Below are 21274 nucleotides of genomic sequence, written 5' to 3'. Positions count from 1 at the left end.
ATATTAGAGCAAAAATGCAAAAAGTCAACTCTTGGTCAACTTAGCAACTTTTAATCCAATTTAGTGTTTATTTAGGCCATTGTTTCAGCTGCATTTTCTGCCATAGGATCACTGTTTCTGCATCAAACTAAGCCACAAAGTTAGTCACTTTAATTCAATGACAAAAACATTGACTAAGTTGTGAGTGGTAGACTACTTATGCATAAAGTTAGCCTCCACATATGAATTTTCGTGTGCCATCTTATTCCTCACTTTGGCCTAAGTTTTCATCATTCTTATACAAATTAGATTGTGTTTGCATCATTGCTTAACAATTCCTTTGCTATTTTGGTAGCCTTAGCTCATTTTGGCCATTTTCTAGTTCATTTTTTGAGTTTTGACTAGGCAAACTCGAATTACCTTGTTAATTCTGAGTTGTGATCTTTTCTCCACCTCTCCTGTGTTAATTAGAACTTGTCCAATTAGTTTTATAATAGTTATATGCACTAGTGTACTTAGTTTCTAAATTTTTGCACTTTTAGCCTAGTTTAGTGGTACTTTTAGGTGTTAAGGACCAAAATTTCGAGTTGTTGTTGATTTTTGTCGTGTGAGTTCCTTTCTAGTCATGTTTTGGCATTAGAAACTTGTGTGGATAGTTAGATTAAAGTTTCATAGGTTAGGGTAGTACATGCACATAATTTAGTAGACTAGTCTTGGTTTTAGGTAGTGATTTTGTGTAAATCTGTTTGGAGGCAGCTTGTGTGTTAGGATTAAGTTTTCCTAAGTCATTTTAAACTTGTCTACGTAGTTTCTATCCACTTCTACCCGTGATTTAGCATAACCATAGTTTTTAGCCTAGTTTTAGTGTCTTTTAGGAGGTTTTAGGTAGTGAAACTTTGAGTTTTAGGTAGGATTTAAGTTTTGAGTTATTTCTTAGGTTCCTTTTGTCATTTTAAGCTTGTTCAGTAGGTTCTTGGTGCTGTTCTTACCAGTTTCCATAGTTAGCATATTAGAGCAAAAATGCAAAAAGTCAACTCTTGATCAACTTAGCAACTTTTAATCCGATTTAGTGTTTATTTAGGCCATTGTTTCAGCTGCATTTTCTGCCATAGGATCACTGTTTCTGCATCAAACTAAGCCACAAAGTTAGTCACTCTAATTCAATGACAAAAACATTGACTAAGTTGTGAGTGGTAGACTACTTATGCATAAAGTTAGCCTCCACATATGAATTTTCGTGTGCCATCTTATTCCTCACTTTGGCCTAAGTTTTCATCATTCTTATACATTCTCCATCAGTTTACACTTGCGTTTAAGGTTCAAATAAAAAAGTCAAAGTTTAGTCAACTTTCTAAATGGCTTATTCTTTTGCAGGTACATTGACTATCTTATTTTGTAGTTCCTCAACCCTTGTCTGGTGTTTTTGGTATGTAGCTTTCATTGTAAATTTTTTGTTGTTGTTTGAATATATATGATTGAAGTATGATTATAGCAAATACTAATTGCTTTATTCAATTGCTACCTTGAAATCAAGTATACTACCTTTCATATGCCTTCTACATTCATGGGCTTAAGTAGTAATAGGTTTATTACTTAAGTCTAATGTTTGATAATTGTCCTTTGTTGCACTTATCCAGTGTAACATAACATTTTCGTCCTTTGGTTTGTCCTAGGACATGGCCGAATTTCTCATCCAATTGTATATGTGAATTGCTATTGGACTAAAATAATACTATAAAATTGGTGCAAAAATTGAAATCAAGTTAACTAGAGGTGTGCTAGAATGAAGAAATTATTCGTGCACCCTCTATCTTTGCCTTCTACATGCATGGGCTTAAGTAGTAATAGGTTTATTACTTAAGTCTCATGTTTGATAATTGTACTTTGTTGCACTAGCATAGTGTAACATAACATTTTTCTCCTTTGGCTTGTCCCAGGACATGGCCGAAGTTCCCATCCACCGTGGTTGGATGTATGACCGTTGTTATCCTGGAAGAAGAGGTTTAAAGGAAGATTTTATCATAGGAGTTGAGGACTTTATTTGGACGGCTCGACAATATAAATATTATGCTCTTGATGGAGGGATTAGATGTCCATGCTTAAAGTGCCAATGCACTAAAATTTTGAAAGACGCGGTGGTTAAAGTTCATTTATACCAAAAAGGATTCATGCCAAATTACAAGATTTGGACATTTCATGGTGTAGAAATGCCCTCTGTTGATTTGACTGCACAAGAAAATTGCCTTCATAGTTCAAGTACTGTTGCACACACCTCTGAGATGGATCAATTTATGTATATGCAAGAAATGGTGAATGATGCTCTTAATCGACATCCTTCATTTGAAGAACAAGACAATAGCCGTTTAGAAGAGTCTCCAAATGAAGCCACTCAGAGGTTTTACAATTTATTGGCAGAGGCAAATCAACCTGTATTTGAAGGGGTAACAGAGTCGAAACTATCAGTATGCGTTAGACTTTTGGCATGCAAATCTAATTGGAACATTCCTAACCAAGCATTAGACAATATGGCAAAAATCTATTTAGATCTAACACCACCAAATAATTCTTTACCAAAGAATTATTATGAAGCCAAGAGATTAGTTTCAAAGTTGGGATTAGAGTCTAAGAAGATTGATTGTTGTGTTAATGGGTGTATGCTTTTTTATGACAACGATAATGGCAAAAATGATGCATCATTACTTGAATGCAAATTTTGTGGACAAGCTCGATATCACACAATCCATGCAGGAAGAAGGCAAAAAAAACCAATTCCATTGAAGTCTATGTTCTACTTGTCTATAGTTCCAAGATTACAAAGAATGTTTGCTTCAATGGAAACAGCACAACACATGACATGGCATTATGAGAACAAAACTCAAGGAGTGCTACGTCATCCATCTGACGGTGAAGCCTGGAAGCACTTCGATCGAAAACATGAATCCTTCGCCAGTGATCCTCGTAACGTTCGACTTGGTCTATGTTCGGATGGATTTAATCCATACATCCAGGCATCGTCTTCACCATATTCTTGTTGGCCTGTGATTGTTACTCCGTACAATCTTCCACCTGAGATGTGTATGACAAAGCCTTTCATGTTTTTAACATGTCTAATACCAGGTTCATGTAATCCAAAGGCATCCATAGATGTTTATTTGGAGCCTTTGATTGATGATTTGAATAAGTTGTGGAATGGTATTTGGACGTATGATGTTTCAAGGAAGCAAAATTTCCTTATGAGGGCGGCTTTGATGTGGACAATTAATGACTTCCCTGCATATGGAATGTTATCTGGTTGGAGCACACATGGTAAATTAGCTTGTCCACATTGCATGGAGCACACTAAGACATTCACATTGAATTATGGTCGGAAAAGTTGTTGGTTTGACTGCCATCGGAGGTTCTTGGCCATTGACCATCCATTTAGGAGAAACAAAAAGGCATTTCGCAAAGGGGAAGTTGAAACGGATAGGCCACCTCCTAGGTTAACCCCATCACAAGTTTGGAGAAGGGTCAAAGATTATCCAAAAGTGACTGAAACTGGTGTGACAAGGATAGATGGGTATGGAGAGTGGCATAATTGGACCAAAAGAAGCATATTTTGGGATCTTCCATACTGGAAAGATAACTTGCTAAGACATAATCTCGATGTCATGCATATAGAAAAAAATTTCTTTGACAACATCTTCAACACCGTGATGAATGTTAGTGGCAAGACTAAAGATAATGACAAGGCAAGAAAAGATTTATCTTTATATTGTGGCCGAAAAGACTTGCAGTTGAAGCCACAATCTAACGGACGGTTGCTCAAACCAAAAGCAAATTACACCTTCACAAAAGATGAATCTAAAATAGTTTGTCGTTGGATCAAGGAACTAAGAATGCCAGATGGCTATTCTTCAAACTTGGCAAGATGTGCTAATATCGAAAAGGGTAGTATTCACGGTATGAAAAGTCATGATTGTCATGTCTTCATGGAGACATTACTCCCTGTTGCGTTCAGCTCATTGCCAATGCACGTGTTAAATCCTTTAATAGAAATTAGTCATTTTTTCAAAGACTTATGCTCAACGACACTGAAGGAGCATTCACTGAAAATGTTAGAGGAAAATATTCCAATTATTCTTTGCAAATTGGAAAGAATATTCCCTCCCGGGTTCTTTGATTCAATGGAGCATCTCCCTGTTCATTTGCCATATGAAGCATGGCTTGGTGGGCCAGTGCAATATAGGTGGATGTATCCATTTGAAAGGTGATAAACCATGATTACTATATCTTTGTATGTTTTAGACTTTTATTCTCGTTTCAAATCACAATCTATTCATTTCTTTTTATAGATTTATGGGGGAATCAAAACGTTCTGTAAAAAACAAAGCCAAAGTGGAAGGATCAATTTGTGCAGCCTACTTGCATCGTGAAACAACATATTTTTGTTCTCATTATTTCAAGAACTTCATCTTGTCGCCTAGCAATGTTAGGAATGAAACACGCTGGCAAAATGAAACATGTGACTCAACATTATCAGTGTTTCGACAAGTTGGTCGTCACGCAGGCAAGGAGCTGACTTATTGGTTAACTGATGCTGAATTCAACTCTGCTCATGTCCATGTGTTAATCAATTGCGCTGAAGTTAAATCGTACCTTGAGTATGTTCTAATCTCAATCTCAGCACCTTAATCAGGAAGTTTATATACTTATTATTAATTGTATTCTTATGTAATAGCTCATTCGTTGTGGCTAATCAAGTACATGAGGGAACTGCTTCTGCTCGAATATACTCAGAGTTTCCTTACTGGTTCAAACATCAAGTATGTATGCTCCTATTTCTTAAACAAATTGTTGTTATCCAAATTCATGTAACAATTTATTGTTGCATATTTGTAGGTTTATAATGCGCCATTAAGTCTCAAAAATCAAGATTTAAGAGATTTGGCAAATTGGCCCATGAGATGCGTAAAAGAATGGCACACATACTTTGTTAATGGGTATAAGTTTCACACTAATGAATGGTCCAAAGGAAAGAAGACAATTAACTGTGGTGTGTACGTGAAGGGCATTACAGAGGGAGGTTATGATGATTTTTATGGAATAATTCATAAAATATTTGAGCTAGAGTACAACAGTTGTACTTCTCCAAAGAAAGTAGTTGTTTTTTATTGTGAATGGTTTGATCCTTCTAGAGATGGTACAAGGGTGAATCCTAGGTATAATATTGTTGAACTTGACATGAGTAAAAGATACCGACCTTTTGATCCATTCATTCTAGCTAATAATGTTAGACAAGTTTACTATGTCCCATATCCAGCATTTCGGAGCATCGACAAAAGTGGTTGGTGTGTTGCGATACAAACTAAGCCTAGGGGTCGCATTGAGTCAAATGAGGTGGAAGAGGATATTCCATATCAAGTTGATGAAATGTCACATGCCCATGAAATAATCGATGTTGAAAGTGTATCTACATTGCATGACTTTGATGGTGCTCCTGAAGAATTGGAAGGAGAAGTACAAGAAGAAGATGGAGAAGAAGAAGAAGAAGAAGAAGATGAAGACGACCAAGAAGAAGAAGAAGAAGAAGATTATGATGATGATGATGATGATGATGACGACGACGACGAGTATGACGATCATGGCAAAAATGATGATGATGAGGATGACGATGATGATTGAATTATTTAGTTGTTGTGATATGTTGTTGTGGTTGTTGTAATTGTTAAATTTATGTAAAAGATTCATTAACTATGTTTTGGCAAACTTTAAATATTTCACTTATAAAAGTATTATTTTGTGGTTGGTAATGTGAATTACACTTGTCATTTTAAACTGTAAAATAACTATCTTGTTAATATTTGATGTTGAATTTTGTTGTTTTATATAGTTTGACTGCTGCAATGTCACCTAGACGTCCATCTAGTTTCGATAAAGGGAAGAAGACAAAGCCAAGAAGACAGCCAGCACGGTATATCATAAGGGTTCCTGGCCAAATACCACAGAGTGCGCCCATTCAGGCACCATCACTTGCTAGGGTACCCACACCACACCTTGCCGGGGTTACCACACCATCTACATCCATTCCGTCACCACACCCTATTGTGGTACCCACACTAGATCCCACCATGGTACTCACACCACCTACCTCCACACCACACCCTACTGTGGTTCGCGCACCACCTACCTTCACAGCACACCCTACTGTGGTTCCCGCACCAGCTACCTTCATACCAAACCCTACCGTGGCTCCTGCACCACCTACCTCCACACCACAACCTTCCCATCAAGGACCCTCCCCTGTTGTGGTTCACACTTCTTCTAGACCTTCCTCATCCTCTAATCCCTCTCCTGATGTTGCTCCTACAGCAGATGCTCCTGATTCAGCTGCTGATGATGTTGACCCTCCTCTCCATGAGCGACCGATGATTGAGCCTTTTAATCGGGGGTAATATCTATTTAGATCTTAAATACTAATTTGTATGCCATGACTTGTTATTTGCCTTGCCTTCTTTTTGATGACTTTTATGCATTTATATTTAGGTTTGTTCCTTCTAGAGTTGCTTCTCAGGCAATCACAAGATCTATTAAGCAACAGTTCCTTTCGCCTTGGCCATCATGGGGAGCCATACCTCCAGAAGAGAGAGAACCTTTTTGGCAACGATTTAAGGTAAAACGTCATGAAACTTATTTTCATTCTATATTTATGTATGTATTTCAAAGGAAAAGTAGATGGTCACTGCTATTAGACTTTAAATACCATGCATATTGTGTTGTCAACATCATATGTACTTGATTTATTGTTACAGAGATCGGTTCAGTGGAGACCTGAGCACGAAGGTCAAATTAAAAAAAATTTCCACTCTAAAGCATCTCATAGGCTATCTGAGATGTTTAGAGATGCCCGGATTGCAGGAGAGCGCCCTTATTGGATTGGGGACGATATCTGGAATCGATTGCTAGAACATTGGAATTCTCCTTCTTATCGCAACAAGCAAATTACAGCCCAGAGGAATAGAGCTTCAGAAAAGGGTGGCACCCTACACACAGGTGGTTCCATTACCACTCATGAGCATGCCCTTCGTATGGTATAAACCTTAATCTTTTTTATTTTCATATTATGATATAATTTACTTCTTTTAAAATCGATGTATACATATAACAATTTATTTTGTTAAAGGAAAAAGAGTTGGGGCGAGAGGCATATATTGATGAGGTATTTTACCAAACTCATCTTCGCAAGGGATCTGGCCAGTTTGTTGATGAAAGGTCTCGAAGAACACATGTAAGGAAATCCTTTTACTATTTATTATTTCCTTTAAACTTATATGTTGTACCTTATTTAACTAATTTGTCATTGTTTTCTTTAACAGGAAGAATTTTCAACTAGACTCTCACAGGTTAGATCTGAGCAAGGGTCCTGTGCTGAGGCGTCAGAGCATAATGATGAGGAAGACGTCATTAGGACACAGTGTTGGGTTGATGTTGTCGGCGGAAAAAATAAAGGAAGACTTTATGGCACTGGAGAACTTGGCAAAGGTTACACTGCTGGAAGAGGTATCCACAAACAATAAGCATCTTCTTCCAGCAATGCTGAGGAGGCCGTGAACCGACTCACACAACGACTAGAAGAACGTGATCAAGCTTATGAAAATTTGACAAGGCAGTTTCAAAACTTCCAAAATCTAGTCATGGCCTTTCTACCTCCTGATGCCCAGACCCGTCTTCAACAACAGCAGTCCAACCCAACACCGCCCCAGCAACAACCCACTCCAGTCCAACCCGCACCAGTCCAACCCACACCAGTCCAACCCACTCCAGTCCAGCCCACTCCAGTCCAGCCACAATTGAGCAACAAGAAGACCCTACAGAAGAAAATCATTCAGATGATTATGTAGATTATTAGGACATTTTTCTATACTGAGTTTGTTATTTATGTCTGCTTTTACATTAGTTAAACATATATAACCTATGAGATTGTGATTGAAAGATGTTTATCTTTATTTGGCTTTTATATACAGACTCTAAAAATATTTATGCGTGTGATGTCTGTATAAGATACCTGTCTGGATTGGCTATGGATAACTATAAGATGGGCAGGTCTGATTGTATTTGTGAGATTGCAGGTTTGATAAATTTTGTGGACAGTGCGAATACAAACTGCACTGAAAAACTGTTTTCAAATTACCGACGGATTATTCCGTCGACAATCCGTCGGAAAAAGCTGCGTCGAATACATGTAAATACCGACGGATACTGCCGTCCGTAATTTCCGACGGATCCTGCGGACGGTACTTACCGACGGATTCTGCGGTCGGTAATTACCGACAGATACGGCGGTCGGTAATTACCGACGGATACCGCGGTCGATAATTACCGACGAATACGCGGTCGGTAATTACCGACGGATACGCGATCGGTAATTACCGACGGGCAGTATCCGTCGGTAACCGTTAGCTACGACCCTTTTACCGACGGATTTTGGTTCGTCGATTGTCCGTCGGAAAAAGTAGTTTACCGACGGATATATGTTGGTATCGACGGTTCTCGACCGTCGGTAATCTCTATTTTTTTTGTAGTGATATATATATATATATATATATATATATATATATATATATATATATCATTACTTAATTAATTGTAAATATTTTAATAATTTAAACGGGGACGGGTATTATGGCGGGGATATGTACATCTCCATACCCATCCCCATACCCAATTGAAAAAGTCGGGGATTACCCATACCCATACCCATACCCAGTCAATGCGGGGATTCCCCATCAAAACGGGGACGGGTTCGGGCAATACCCACGGGGACGGATTTATTTGTCATCTCTAGCTATATGTTTGTGTTTCAGGAGCCACTTAAAGTACATGCACCATTAAATGCTATAGTTTACGTTACGTCCTCTCCCATTGGCAAAGAAAAACATGATTACATGATCAGCAATTCTCATCTGCAACGGCCAAGATGCATGACCAAGAATCCAAGATCTCATGTGTACAGTTTCGATGTTTTGGAGGATATCTTATCCTCCCTAGTTGCACGTTCCTTATTTCTGCAATATTTTTCTCTTATATCAAAATAAGGCATTGCTGTAATGCTTCTTCACTACCATCACTTAGTCCCTCAGGATTAGTTTTAGAGTAGTTGAGATTGTCTACCAATTCTTTTTGTGTTGTCTTTTGCTAAGCATTCAAAATATACCGTGTTAATTTTTTAAATATTTTTTAATATATTTTAAAACATCAAAATTAGTAATAATCAATGTATTATGAAGACACAGTAGAATAATAGTACAAAAAAACTCATCAGAAAATCCAAATTCGTTTTAGAAAGACCCTCTTTTGTGTATTATATCGTGTCTCTAAAGATAATGTCTTTGTAGATATAAAGAAACCAAACTGCTATAGTTATTAAGTGCATCTAAAGATAAGATGCCCATAAAAAAAAAAAATCTATGGTAAGATATGTGGACTTTACCATGAATTTTGTTGTTTTTTCTAATTACTTTATTTGTCTAGGTAGGGATGATATAGTTTTGGATATGATGAGGAACGATATGTATTTTCTCCTTACATTTTAAACTGCAAGTTGCCAATTTTGGCAATGATGAAGATGGTGGGAGCTTGTATAAACCCCCCGAAAAGCAGCGTATTGTGCTCCTGCAGTACAAATGCTTTTATAATTTGTTTGTTCAAAAATAATTTTTTGGTAAAAAAAAAATCATAAAACTTTATTATTCTTTTATATTAAGAATTCATTGTTCATACAAATATACACAATAATAAAAAAAAGGAAAGAAATAAAACAGAGAAAAAAAAGGAACAATTCTTGTTCTCTTATTAATGAACTAGCCCACTGGTTAATGAACTAGTCCATTTATTCTTTTACATTAAATTTTTGTTTTTTATTTTTTTATTTTTATATTATCTTATGAAAGAAAGAAATTTTAACTTCCGCCACTGCTAACTTTCTGATGAAAATTTTTTCGCCGATAACAGTGGACTATCTAATAACTTCCTTATAATAATATAAGCACTTCTTTTTTTCATGTCATATCTGCTAATTACAATCATCGTCATGCTAACGTGGAGTATAACGACTTTACATTTTATTCACAAAGTCGATAGGGTGAAATTTTGTTTGGGGAGGGAAATAAAAGCCAATAAAGCATATTCAAAATTTTGTGTATGTGGAGAAAATGCTAGCAAATTTTGATTATCAAGGTCTAAGATCAGCCACAAATCCCGAGTTTAAAGTCATAAGCAAGTTTGAGAATTAATATAAGTGAAATCACAAACAAATAATAATGCCGCACTGTACACTTCAAATTTTTACATACGGACACTTGCATTTTGGAAGGAAAGAAAAAAAGAAAAAGAAAGTACCAAACATCCTTGTCCATCTCACTGTTGATAGCCAAAAATAGGCGATAAGCAGAAGCTGTCATGATAAAGGCGAGTTTGAAAATAGGTTAATTCAGTTTACTTTTATATAATTGTTAGATTTTTGGATTTATAAAAAACTAGACATTTATTAAAGCAAGAGACTAGAGATGGCAAATAAACCAGTGCCCGTGGGTATCACCCGAACCCGTCCCCGTTTTGACGGGGAATCCCCGCTTTGACTGGGTATGGGTATGGGTATGGGTAATACCCGAAATTTTCAACTGGGGATGGGGATGGGGATATATATATACCCGCCCAAATACCCGTCCCCGCTTAAATTACTAAACTATTTATAATTTATTAAATAATCTAAAAAATATATATAAATAAATAATATATTTACACATAAAATATAATATAATATAATATAATATAATATAATATAGTATATATACATATAAATAAAATATACTTTTATATATATATATATATATATATATATATATATTTACACATATACATGTAATATAATATAATATAATATAATATAATATAATATACATATAATATATATACATAATAATATAATATAATATATATAATATATACGTATAAAACAAATTAATCATTTAACTAGTGAGATCTTTTATAAACAAATTTATAACATTACAAATTTAAAAAAATTTAAAAGAAATATATATATATATATATATATATATATATATATATATATATAAAAGCATAAAATATCTACGCATATACATATAATATATATACATAATAATATAATATATATTATTATATAATATAATATAATATATACTTAAAATAAATATATATCTATAAAAAATATATATATATATATATATATATATATATATATATATATAAACATAAGATATCCACACATATAATATATATACATAGTAATAATAATATAATATATAATATAATATAATATATATAAATAATTATATATATATATATATAAACATAAGATATCCACACATATAATATATACATACATAGTAATATAATATATAATATAATATAATATAATATATATATATATATATATAACATATTTCTCATTCTCTTTGTTTTTTGTTATACACTTTGTTTACTCTCTCAATTGTCTGGTTTGTTTTTCAAGATTTAATTTTGAAGGTAATTTTTCTTCTTCTTATTACATAATTTTTACTCTTTGTACATGGTTATGTTCAAATAGGTGTTCCTCAATTTCATTCTATGAAATAATTTTTAGGTTACACATTTGATTATCTTTATTTATTTATTTATTTTCATGAAAATGTTTGACTCTTATTTTGTAGCTCTTCTTTTTGTTACTTTGGTTATACACTTTTTTACTCTCTTTTAATCGTTTGGCTTGTTCTTTAAGGTTTAAGCAGATCTTCAAGGTACTTTTCCTTTTATCATAATCTTAATTATACATTTTTTTTTTCGTTATGTTATGTTCAAATGGATATTCTCAAATTTGGGTCACACATTTAATTATCTTTACTCCTTTATGATAATGAATCTGATGAAGAAGGTACATTATATTCTAGTAATTAAAATTTTCAATTTCAATTATTATATCATATCTAATTTTTCATTTTTTTTCTATGTGTAGGTGGATCGAATGCAAATGAAACCACTGATCATTTGTAAAATTAATAAATATTTTGGTTATTATAAAATTTTAGTAATGTGTAATTTTTTAGCTTTTATATAATTATTTGAATTTTATTTAGTTGTTATTTGATACTTTAATTTGAGATTTATACTATTATAATATTTTTCTTAATATTTGACATCATGAAAATCAAAAAGAGTATGTTATTTTAATATTGAATATTTTGATAGTATCGTGATTCCGTTGGTGTGATTTTTAAATTTTTTTTATAAAAAATATTTAATTGATATATGGAACAATAAAAAAATGGGTATGGGTATGGGTATAAGAAAATACCCGTTACCCGGTGGGGATAGGGATGGGTCAAAAGTTGTATACCCGTTAGGTTTGGGGATGGGGATGGGGATGAATTTTTATTATGGGGATGGGGATGGGATCATGATACCCGTACCCGCCCCGCCCCGTTGCCATCCCTACAAGAGACCCACAAAACATTACAATAATAATAATAATAATTTTATATTTTGTTATAACAAAAAATGTAGAAACGCGTGAGCTTAAACATGTGTTTCTATTAGTTTTATAAAATAAATTTAATCTATGATTAGATATATCAAAATGTATTTTAATTCGTGAGTCAATCCGACTCACCACGGGTTTGAGTCGGGTTTGATCGAAAAAAATTAAGTTTTTTCGAAAGTGGGTTGAACTCAACCCGGTTCACTAAATCCACAGGATTGAGCAGGATTGAAGGTGTGTTGACCTACTTAACTTATTAACATTTTTTTACAATTTTTTTAAAATTTTTTAATAATTATTTATTACTCTTAATTATATAAGTTCATAATTTCATGTTTTTAAATGTTAGAATGTTGTTTAACAATATTTGAATACTTTGATTTTAATTAATTTGATTGTCAAGTTATATACAATTATATACAATAAATATTTTAATCTTTAATTATTATCTTTATAATAAATTACTCAAAAAACCGTCTTATAAACAAGTCTTTCTAAATTAGCATGAAAAAAAGTGTAACTTTTTCATTTATATTTTGTTCAATAGCATAACAAAAACCGTGTAATATTAGTAATGTTTTTTTAGACTATACGAACACTTTCTAGGAAACAATTCATCATATATATTAGTGGTGATTATGACGAAGATATTGATTCTTGATTTTACTGTGATTGTCATCTCATAGGTTATTTAAAAAATTATTCAAATATTTTAATATTTAAAAATAAATATATTTTTTTCTTTTTTATACCAATCCAATTAAACCACCAACTCATAAATCATAGCGATCCCCACACACCAAAAAAAAAATCCATCACCGGAACTTTTCATGTTTAATAAGGAAGGAAACATAAAAAACAATTTTTTCTTATAACAGTGCATGAAATCCCATAAGAATATCTACTAATACAACGTGTTTGGGCCTCGTGTCCCAAATAAATGGTAAAAGATAGTATGTGTTTTTGTTTAAGAACAAGAACACTTAGTTAAATAGGTTGGTATATGACCACCTTAACTAGAATCTAGTATTGGTTAGTTAGAAGCGTAGCATTGTCGTGATTAATAATGTGAACACAGGGAGGCTTTTGAAGTTTGTAGATAAAGCAAAGGTATTGGATTGTGTTGGTTTGAACAGGAGATCTAAAGAAAATTGCCTAAACGAGCATAAGGAGTGAACAGAAAAAAGTGCAATTGGATAGCAACTAATCTGATTGGCACCACAGAACCCTGCGAATGATATAGTATATGCATGAGAAGAAAAGGTCCTTGTGCACTTTCTCTTTCTGATGCCATGTATTTGAGTAACCCTTTCATTCTGCATCTCTCTTCCTTAGTTAACTTTACCCTACGCCCAGTCCATTTCCTCTCTCTTTCTTCTCTCGGCATTAATGTTGCATGTCGTACTCTTTTGTGAGAATCTCTTTTATCACTACTTTGCTGACCGCAACATTCAACATTTCCTTTTCCCTTTTACCCTCCTTATCCTTCAAATACCCAAAGAACTTGTACCTTCAATCATCTATAACTTACGGTATAAACCCACCACCACCCTTTTATCCTAGTTTTCACACACCAACACCACACTACCTATTCTACATTACTTCTAGCCCTGCACTCACCTACAACATTTTTTCACACCCACAATAAACAACCAAACTCATTGTATAGATCCCACATATACTAACAAAACATGAACCCTTAATTGAGATAATGTAATTATAAGTCCAAGGAGAATAATCTGTCATTTTAACAAATCTCAATCTTTCATTCTTTTAATTTTACCATCAAACATTAACTAAAAATGTGGAAGGTGAAAATATTTCTTTTACGATGCTTTTAGAATAACTTAATCCCTTTTCATATACATGTTAGGTTCTATGACTATACATAGATGAACAGTGGTGGAAGAATATATTATTTTTTTAAGTGATGATGTGATGGGAAAGTAAGTTGTAATCTGTGGTTGTTTAAAAACAGGAAAAGCCAAAGCTTTCGGTCAAGATTGGGGTGACTAACAGGTGGGTGACTATCATGTATGAGCTGCAACAGGAAGGCACTGTTTAGTGGATACATTGTTTTATTTGTTATGTACTTTTACTTTATAATCAGAACCCCACAATACATGTAGACATTTCTGGCTTATCAGTGGATTGGACCTAAACAATGTAAAATGTCTCGAAAAGAATGGCCATTCCATCCCAATCAGGTTAGACCGCGTTACTGCACCCCTGCCCTCGTTTTATCCTCAGATGCATTATTTAGAGATTAGGATTCTCCTCCACAGTATATAACCTTACAAAAATACAAAGGAAACTACCCAATATTTTCTTACACCAACCAATGGAGCTATTTTCAACCGGCTAGCACGAAAAAAATTGACCAGAGTCAAATCAAACGTACGTTCCCTCACTATTCTAACAATTAACAGGAATTAAAACTGAAAATATACGAACTAGATCATTGATCATGTCTGCTCCTTAAATAGATTTTACAACCACAAGAAATTACAAGGACAGATACACTCAAAGATGAATTACAATAAACAGAACTTGGCCCAAAAATAATGAACCCACCTTAGGAAATGTAGATGATGTAGGGCCAGAATCACACGACAAAGCTCGCACCACATATTCGTCAACAAAGGAGAGTTTGAACTTTCCAAGATTCAACGAAAGACCTTGTCATTTGTAGAGCTGTTAATTTCCCTCACTCCGAGCCATCATCCACATGCACTGGTACCAAAAAAATCCACATGGGCTGGTACCCAAAAATCCCTCCATCGGAAAATCTCACACGATCAAAACGACCACAAAAGTTCTTTCAGGACCAGGATTAGATCATGAACTTTGTTTTTTAAACATGAAAAAATATTAATTTTTAAATATATTATTAGACATATAAGCAACAATACTAAAACTTCATCTTTAACCAACATTCGACCTAAGTCCGCCTGTCTCGACCTTCATTGTGTGTTAGTCTACCTCCACCTTTTGCATGGATCAACCCATCATGACCTTCGTATCAGATTGGCTTATTTAGACATTCAGTCAAGAACGACTTGTCTCAACCATCTGCTCGGGCTAACCCTTCACAATTCACGACCTTCAGCCTGAAACAGTCTCAAATTTCGAGTTGTCTAGACCTTTCACCTGAGATGGGTCGTCCTGACCATTCACACAGGTTAGCCCGTCTTGACCATTGACCTGGGCTAGCCCGTCTTAGCCTTTGGTCCGGGCCATCCTATCGACCTTTGGCTAGGCCGACCCTTCTCAACCTTCGGCCTGTGCTAGCCTGTCTTAGACCTTCAATGCATGTTGACTTGTCTCGACCTTCAACCTGGACTGACCCATCTCAACCTTCGACTCGGGCTTGCCCGTCTCGATCTTCGATCATGACCAACTCAAAACCTTCGACTTAGACTGATTCGTTTGGACTTTCGACTCAGACGGCTCATCTCAACTTTCGACCGAATTGGTCCATCTCGACCTTCGGTCCGATCATGGATCAAATTGACAACTCTAATCATGTGTATATACATACATTCAAAGATGCAACGAGAGGAAAGAAGAAAAATAATACAAACACCAAAAATACTAAATGACAGTTGAGAGGAAAAGAAAACATGCTTACAATCATATTATTCTTACCGTTATATTGAATCTCTCGGTAGATAACACTTGGCACATCCTTTCGCTATACATCTTTAGCCATATACCGATTGGAAACTTCAATATAACCATTCATAATGATTTATATATGATTTTTTAATCAAATCCACAACTTCCAATAAGTTGTTGCCGATATGATTCAAGGAAATCTAATCTACTGAAACAAATCTTCTTAAATTGAACATTCTTACAGTTTTGCGAATTTAAAATTCTATAAAATAGAGCATTAGGCAACAGGAGCTTTGAGGCAGACCTCTAAAACATCATCTAACGGGGCATGATCACCTGTCCCTTCGTCTTTCCTTGCGTATAATAGCTCCTTTCCTCTGAACACAAACATTCCTCCCTGACAAAAACAAAATGGATCAATACTATGGGGAATGCTGGTAGAACTGTTTTTTATCACTTTTGGTTCCAGATTAATCTATCAACCTGCTGCAATACACTGCTTATATCATTTGGAGTGGCTCCAATTGTATAGTTCTCCGCAGCTTTCTGCAGAGAATCATATCTTGAAAACACCTTTGCCTGTGTTATCAATTTTAAGGTTAAAAATGTATATTAATCAGCATGCATAATTGCTAATCTCTGTCACTCACACACACACACATATTCTATGTGTGTATGTTTTTATTTATTTATAAAGAAGTTAGAGGTCTAAGCTTACACTTGCAGGGTTGAGGAAAGTTCGGCCCAAACCATGGTATAGTTTCAAAACATTATATGCCTGAAAGAAGGGGAAATTACACAATATTGAACTAAAAGATAAGTCGAGTAGGTGAATGTGAAGTAGCTAATCACATCTTACCCTTCGCTCAGGATCAGCATAAAGGCAATCCATTGGAAATGGTAACTGTCAGTGCAAATATCAAGATAGAGAGAAAATATCAGTTCTGATATGAAGAACATGTTCATACCACTATTAAAACACAGACAGGTAAGTTTACATTAAAAGTCTTCGAATTTCAGATATATAGAGATGCAAAACTACGCCAGATCAAGATAAAAATGACCATTATACTGCTATCCTCGCGCGAATTTAGGACACAAATGATGAACCTTCAATGAAATGGATTTAAAATTGAATCACAAACAGCTAAGCCAAAATATACCCAGGACTAATAACTAAAAATAAACTTCACAAGTATGATACTTGATGGAACCAATTGATAGAATTTAGGTAGATTAGTAAACTGGACTGTGCATTTAAAAACATAACCTGTGTTCAAATTCATACAAGAAAATAAATATGAGATAAAGTAGGAATATATTACATATATGCTTGATTAAAAAAATAGAAAAATCTAAAATAATTATTTGAATACTTTTATTTAGTGAACTATCAGTTATGTTGGTAGTACCTAATTGATTAGGTTTATCTCTCATAGTTGATTACGATTCTCTGGTACCATATATGTTGCATAATAAACTGTGGGCAATTATGTTTTCATCGTAATTGATTATTTCTTTTGCAATATGTTATTTCTTTGTTATTTTATAGAGAAATAAAAGATTATGGGATTCACACTTTTCTCCTCCATCATTTTCCTGTAACACAATTTATCTTCTTTTTTTCATCCATCTCTTCTGTCTCCATCCTATTTCTACAATGTTTCTGAGTTATCAAACACGCTATTAGTGTTCACACTACTTAATAATAGGTACGAGAAATATTAATAGAAATACATTCTTTGAACTCGGCACTTAATTAAAAATTACAATGTTTTGTGGGTCTCGTGCTATTTAATAAACCTCTCATGATATTGTAGTTTTTAATAAATTTTAATCAAGTGAGCATGTTGAAAATGTCTTGCTAGCACTCGCTCCATAGATATACAACATATATTAAACCCATGAAATATACTCTGTTTTTAATGTACTTTTTGTTTATTTTTTTGTACAAAATGATAAAACAATAATATTGGTTTAATATTAAAATTAATTGCACTTACATATATGAGGTAATGCTAAATGACAGTAAAATCTTCTTTAATTTTAAAATATATACAAATCCCTTATATTCTTAATAAAATGAGACACACACATCTCCCTCCTTGTGCTTTTCAAAAAAGGCATTTACATTTTTATGCTTCTCATAAAGGAAAAATAACATCGCTTATTTTTTATTTAAAATAGTATATTAACTAAAACTTAAATAAAAATTATAAAATTAAATGTTAAAGTTTTAAAATATAAAAATGAAAGAATATTTTATAAAAAAATTATTTATTTAATTTAAGAAACGTTGTCTCATTTTAAAAGTCTCCTAAGATAACTTTACATATTAAACTCTAACCCAATAGACCGAAGAAATTCCATTGCAAGACATAATAGTGATATCACACACAAATTAAAAAATAAATATTCTAATTCAATTTTTAATAGAGGTATGAATGTCATTTAATATTTATGAAATTTCCCAAAAATAAACTACAAAAGGCACCAATTTAAACTTCTTACAATCAACTTATTTACAAAACAGTGAAAAGATTTTTCATTGTAAGTGATTTTTATGATTATCAATGATTTGTCATCCAATCTAAAAGAGAAATAATAGGTTGACACCCACATTTGACCACTTTTTTTACCACCTTCATAGGTTACAAGTTAATTTGTCTTGGATTACAAGTTAATTTTAAGGTGGTAAAAAAAGTGGTCAAATGTGGTGTCAACCTATCATTTCTCAATCTAAAAACCTTCACCTAAATCAGCATTAGTCGATTCCAAACTTTTATAGCAATCTATCTCTCCACGAACCTCAGATTACTTGTATGGCCTATGTCTAGCTTTGTTCTTATATTATATTTTAGAGCATACAGAAAAACAACAAAATGACAAAGGTGGATAGAGAAATTACTCTTTCAGCAAGAACGCGGGCTTTATTGGGAGGACCAACACCCACGGCAATTAGCTTCACACCAGCTGAATCAAATCTTGCTTTCGATTCTTTCAAGGCCAAAGCCAATTCCCAACTTTTAACAAGAACAGACAAGGCATAAATTAGAAGAACTATCCCTCAAACAAATCTTGATTGCTGAGCATGCTGAATATCAGTTACCAGCAAATGCATCCAAAGTGCCTCAATAGTGCCACTACAGCTACTCCCTGCAAGAATTAAGACTAATCTAATACAACATACGAAATTAATCTAACATTAGCATAACAAGTTTATATCACAGAAGAGAAGTCATATTTTAAAATGGAGACAAATCATTATAGACATGATAAATTTCAAAAGATATCTAAATCTAATACTCAGAATCGACATTGGTATAGATATTTTGATAAACCATGTGAAACATCGAAGCAGTGCGTAATGAATACCTATCCAAATATCCAATACACGCAGTAAGGCAAGTGTTATTAATCACCCTTGCTCAAAAAGCCAACGGATAATTTCCATCAGTTCACTCCCATGTTGGCTTCACCAAATTAAAACACGCAATAAAAAGAATCAGACACCCAAGGTAAGAACTAATCAAACCAAATTGTACTAGTTAGTTTGTTTGAACCCCCCACATAAAGAACAAAACAAACAAGGATGGAGAAATAAAGGGGTATGATACGGATAAAGATGAAAGCTTTTACACATAAATAGAAGGCATGCTGACCTGGTTCTGGTCCCAGAGATCACTGAATCTTACTGGCTCGCCGGAAGCTGTAAAAATGCTAACGTCACCGAGAGTTTCCACGATTTGCGGACTATACTGGGAATTGGAAACCCTTGGAGAAGTTATAGAATGTCTGAGGCTGACACTCACACCCTTTGAGTCAATGAATTTGGGGGAAGAATTAAATAGAGTGGCCGCCGGAAAAGCGTGAGAATTTGGGGCTGGAACTGATGGACGGAAAGCAGGTGACAGAGATTGCAGAATTGCCATAGTTTGGTTGGCAAAGTCGTGGAATTCAATAGCAACTCTAATTCCCACGGTGGTGCAAACCGAAGAAGAAGATGGATGATCTCAGCGCACACAGCCACAGAAAGTTCCGTGGGAGCGGTTTGCTTTACTCCACGCCCCTAACATCATTTTTGTTAAGATTAATTATAATTTTAGCATTGAAATTGGACGTAAACTAGTTTAAGAATTTTGATTTAAAATTATCCAATTATAATAATTTGTAAAAAAAATTAATTTTTAAACGTAATATTATGCGTCGTAATAACGTTATTGTTTTAGTTGATTTAAACTCTTTGATTGAAAAAAGAAAAAAAACACACACACATAGGGATCCCAATTTAATATTTCTAAATTACGCTTAATTATAATAAAAAATTAAATGAAAAAAACAAAATTATCGAAATATTATTGTACAATTATTTATTATATTTTAATGTAATCATTATTATTAATACTAGCGAAGCGAAGTTGATATGTATGATCGTATTTTTTAATTTTTATAAAAATTTAAGTTAAAGATCAATAAAAATATATAATTAATTTTTAAAATATTTATTAAATATAAAATTAAAAAATAAAATATGTATATATATATATATATATAAAATAAGTTTTCAAAATAACAGTTTAAAATAAATAAAAAATAGAATAATAAATACAAATAAATTATTTATAAAATAATTAATTTTTAAAATAATTAATAATGAAACTGAAATAGTGAGGTGTGAACATAATAGTAGAGATGGCAAATAAACCCGTGCCCGTGGGTATCACCCGAACCCGTCCCCGTTTTGACGGGGAATCCCCACTTTGACTGGGTATGGGTAATACCCGAAATTTTCAACTGGGGATGGGGATGGGGATGGGGATATATATATACCCGCCCAAATACCCGTCCCCGCTTAAATTACTAAACTATTTATAATTTATTAAAAAATCTAAAAAATATATATAAATAAATAATATATTTACACATAAAATAAAATATAATATAATATAATATAGTATATATACATATAAATAAAATATACTTTTATATATATATATATATATATATATATTTACACATATACATGTAATATAATATAATATAATATAATATAATATAAAATAATATAATATAATATATACACATAATAATATAATATAATATATATATATATATAATATATACGTATAAAACAAATTAATCATT

The 21274-nt window shown here is 33.4% G+C and overlaps 2 protein-coding genes across 2 annotated transcripts; one reads left to right on the top strand and one right to left on the bottom strand.

Annotated features, from left to right (window-relative positions):
* Positions 1-1919: 1919 nt before the first annotated feature.
* Positions 1920-5643, top strand: LOC146887943 (uncharacterized). The gene is made up of 4 exons (XM_085670237.1): positions 1920-4228; positions 4314-4622; positions 4700-4784; positions 4861-5643. The coding sequence occupies exons 1-4, from the start codon at positions 1920-1922 to the stop codon at positions 5641-5643; spliced, it is 3486 nt and encodes a 1161-aa protein (XP_085526363.1).
* Positions 5644-16116: 10473 nt separating this feature from the next.
* On the bottom strand, positions 16117-20204 carry LOC114175860 (thioredoxin-like protein AAED1, chloroplastic). The gene is made up of 7 exons (XM_028060697.2): positions 19792-20204; positions 19239-19285; positions 19038-19152; positions 16989-17033; positions 16848-16907; positions 16613-16708; positions 16117-16526 (listed from the first exon to the last, which is right to left on the bottom strand). The coding sequence occupies exons 1-7, from the start codon at positions 20059-20061 to the stop codon at positions 16407-16409; spliced, it is 753 nt and encodes a 250-aa protein (XP_027916498.1). The 5' UTR covers positions 20062-20204; the 3' UTR covers positions 16117-16406.
* Positions 20205-21274: the final 1070 nt, after the last annotated feature.

This window comes from Vigna unguiculata, chromosome 3 (assembly GCF_037176805.1).
Source record: "Vigna unguiculata cultivar grain cowpea cultivar isolate G323 ecotype 2 chromosome 3, ASM3717680v1, whole genome shotgun sequence".
NCBI classification, from domain to species: domain Eukaryota; kingdom Viridiplantae; phylum Streptophyta; class Magnoliopsida; order Fabales; family Fabaceae; genus Vigna; species Vigna unguiculata.
Note: the sequence above shows the minus strand (reverse complement) of the source record. Positions and strands in the feature narration are given on the sequence as shown.

Coding starts and splice junctions, on each gene's coding strand:
- LOC146887943 (XM_085670237.1), top strand. CDS start 1,920: ATGGCCGAAGTTCCCATCCACCGTGGTTGGATGTATGACCGTTGTTAT. Junction 4,229..4,313: donor TGGATGTATCCATTTGAAAG/GTGATAAACCAT, acceptor TTCTTTTTATAG/ATTTATGGGGGAATCAAAAC. Junction 4,785..4,860: donor CTTACTGGTTCAAACATCAA/GTATGTATGCTC, acceptor GCATATTTGTAG/GTTTATAATGCGCCATTAAG.
- LOC114175860 (XM_028060697.2), bottom strand. CDS start 20,061: ATGGCAATTCTGCAATCTCTGTCACCTGCTTTCCGTCCATCAGTTCCA. Junction 16,709..16,847: donor CTTTCCTCAACCCTGCAAGT/GTAAGCTTAGAC, acceptor TTGATAACACAG/GCAAAGGTGTTTTCAAGATA. Junction 16,527..16,612: donor TAAGCAGTGTATTGCAGCAG/GTTGATAGATTA, acceptor TGTTTTTGTCAG/GGAGGAATGTTTGTGTTCAG.